At 29.4% G+C, this 3,226-nt stretch overlaps 1 protein-coding gene across 2 annotated transcripts in view; it reads left to right on the top strand.

The window, feature by feature from the left end:
• Nucleotides 1-2,882, top strand: part of LOC106457761 — a 9,097-nt gene extending 6,215 nt beyond the window's left edge. The window contains exons 2-3 of one of the 2 annotated variants that reach the window (XM_022383787.1): nucleotides 1,444-1,588; nucleotides 2,184-2,882. In XM_022383787.1, coding sequence (XP_022239495.1) covers nucleotides 1,444-1,588; nucleotides 2,184-2,224 — 186 coding nt within the window. In that variant the 3' untranslated portion in view covers nucleotides 2,225-2,882. Of the gene's footprint in view, nucleotides 1-1,395; nucleotides 1,589-2,183 lie in introns of both variants that reach the window. The other variant, XM_013917207.2, reaches the window with a different exon arrangement.
• Nucleotides 2,883-3,226: the final 344 nt, after the last annotated feature.

The following is a 3,226-nucleotide window of genomic DNA, read 5'->3' on the forward strand; positions in this document are numbered from 1 at the left end:
CATACATATACAAATGGTGATCTTATTTTATTTGAAATAGTTTGTTTGTTTTTAATTATGCACAAAGCTACACAAGGGCTATCTGTATCGAAACCCGGTTTCTAGCGTTGTAAGTCCGCAGACATACCACTGTGCCACTGGTGGGCTTGAAATAGTAATTGAACATTTCTATTTGACCATTTATTTATATATATATTTTAAATAATTATTTAATGCTTTGATGACCTCATTATCATAATTTTCATTATATATTAACATAAATTATATGCAATCTATTTATTTCCCCATTAAACTTAATTTCACAGAAATCATTTAAATAAAATAAAAATAATAATGGGCCCAAAACAAATCCCTGGGCTACTCCTGAAATAGTTTCCATTTCATTGCTTGTGATAGCGTTAATTTTAACTACTTTTTGATTTATTATATATATGTATGGTTGAAACTTAATTAAAACATTACCTCTTAGTTCATTTATATTTATTTTTTCTTAAATGAAGGTAATTGTGACATTGTATCAAAAGCGTTTGATACATCTCAAAAAGAGTATATGCTAAATTATCTTCATTAATAAAATGATTTAATTTATCAAGCATCTTATGTATTGCATCCTCTTATTAATATTTTGTTATGCCCCAATTCAGAATTTGAGAAAATTTACTGAATCTGGAAATTTAGTAAATCTTTTTTTAAATACTTCCTCAAGAATATTTTATATAACTTTCACTATCTCCTTCATATTGTGGTATAATGAAATCATATTTTAAAATGTCCGGAAAAAATCCGTTTTCTTTTGACATATTAACAAAATACGTTATTCTTGATGTTAATTTATCAATATTATAATTAAAAATTTCGGCTGTAACTTTGTCGTTTTCCGAAACCTTTCTATTTTTGTAGAGAATTTATAATTCTCATAATTTCTTAGTCTTTATTGTTTGTTAGATACATTGAATTTTCAGTTATATAATATTGTATATTATATTTCGTCTAAGTGATCTATCTTTAAATATTTACAACAATTTTTACTTATATTTTCCATTGAACATTTATTTAAAATGTATTAAAATCACTTACGTATAATTAGAGTGGTTCTTTGAATTTGATATTCATATCATCTATTGAAATACTTTCAATTTTTTTTGAATTTTAGGATTTTTTCCCAGTAACCCAATTAATTATATTCCATTGTTGTTTGGTTTTTTTTCTTACTTTTATTAGCATATATTTGTTCTTCTAATAATATATTTGTGTTTATATGTTGTTAATATGGTAGAATGAAGTAGTGACTCAAGATTTACTTTTATATTGATTTTAATTTCGAATTTTTATTATTACTAAAATATTTCTAGTTGTTACTTGCTATTACTGTAAATATTAATTTCATGCCGACAGGGTGCACCATGTGTGCCTCGATGGGATGCCAACTTATATGCCACAAAGAAAAGTGTGGCACAAGGAATGATGGACATAGCCTTGTTAACAGCGAATGCTTGCCAGTTGAAGTATGTGCTGCGTGAGGAAGAAGAGAATAGCAGATTTTTTTTTATTCAATATCAGCTGCATCGGAATTTCCATCAGCCTGCAGGTATCAAATTTTGTGATGTAACTAATGAAACAGTCTTCATGATCTAGCAGCAGTATAATCTAACTTGTCACGTCGTTGTATATTATACTACTTGATTAAACTCAGAGGCGTTGTTAGGCATTGGCACACGGGGTTCATACCCCGAATCCCCAGTAGAAAAATCATAATAGAATACCATGATCGATATCATACTGAGACACCGAAAATTCCCTCGCCTATGGGCCCTAGCTAGCCCCGAATGTTTTAAGCACCTAGCGACGCCTCTGATTAAAAAAAGAACTACAATTTTGAATTCTTATCCTACAGTAGATAATTAAATTATTATGATTCGATAAAAGTAATTTTGTATAATGTTATGCGTTATCACAACATTAAAAATGTAACGTAGTTTAAACTTCTATAGTTTGCGCAGATTTTCTTATTTTATTTTTTCGTAGCATCTGTACTGTATTTTTGTTTTTTAAGGATATAGTATAGGAGACAGAGATGTGGAAAGTAATATTTTTTTAAAACAAATTTTTATAAAGCTTATTATTTTGAACAAAAGTTGACTAAAGTTTGCAACTTATATAGTTTAACTTTGATATTTTTTCAGGTCATTGTTGGAATTCTTCTGATCCTCAATACACGTTATAATATAAACTTGACTTCACAGCAACAAAAGGCAGAGCTTTTGAACAATTTGACAATTATTGGCATTTTCTTAATTACGATTGTCAATGTGTTCTTGTCAGCATTTGGAACATCTAAATGATGTCACAGTTTCCCGCCTAACTTCCACTAAAAGATTGAATTGTACTGTTTCTGAAACTACCTGTACAAAAAAAAGCACGTGGGCAATTTTGCCAATGAAAAAAAACTAACAATCCAAAAAACCAAATAGCATTGTTGACAAGCGAGTATTGAAAATGTGGAATTTTATTCTTTTACGGCAATATCTTGAAAACGCAGCAAGCTAACATATCTTTGATGTTTCTTGACTATATTGTGTGACAATGTAACTTGATAAAACAATTAATAGAATCATTTTCCCCAGAAGATCATACTGTTTCCAAAATACTGATCGAGTTTCGAATATTGTAGTATGAAAATTCTGACGAGTTCATATCACGTTTCTACAATGGTGCTTCCACAACACCAGGAGAATAGACATTCCCCGTGATTAGTTTCTCATGTTCCTGAAACATACAAATGGTTATGTCATCATTTTTTAAGGGCACTTGAAAACTATCGGTTCTTGATATTTGGAAATCACATAAGTTCACAAGAGAAGTTAAAACACTGGTCAAGCAAACCGATAATTTAAGCACGTTTGGACCTGCCTTTCTTCAGGGATGATTTATGAGTGAATAAGAAGGTGAACGTACTAAAAACTCTTGTTATTGGATTTCTTCTATTGTTAAGATTTCTGTAGTATATCATAAGGTTAATGTCATAGTGTGAATGACAAATTATTATATAAAAATCAAATTGACATTCATATAATAAAAAGTTTCATCATGCTTCTCAAAGCATTATTAATATTATTTATATTCCAACGTGTTTAAATCACTAGGTAATTACAGAATTAATATAAAAGAACTTATCTCTATCGACGCGGGAGTAACGTAACTGAACGCCATGACATCTTGTACACAG

Source organism: Limulus polyphemus, unplaced genomic scaffold, assembly GCF_000517525.1.
Source record: "Limulus polyphemus unplaced genomic scaffold, Limulus_polyphemus-2.1.2 Scaffold371, whole genome shotgun sequence".
Lineage (NCBI taxonomy): Eukaryota > Metazoa > Arthropoda > Merostomata > Xiphosura > Limulidae > Limulus > Limulus polyphemus.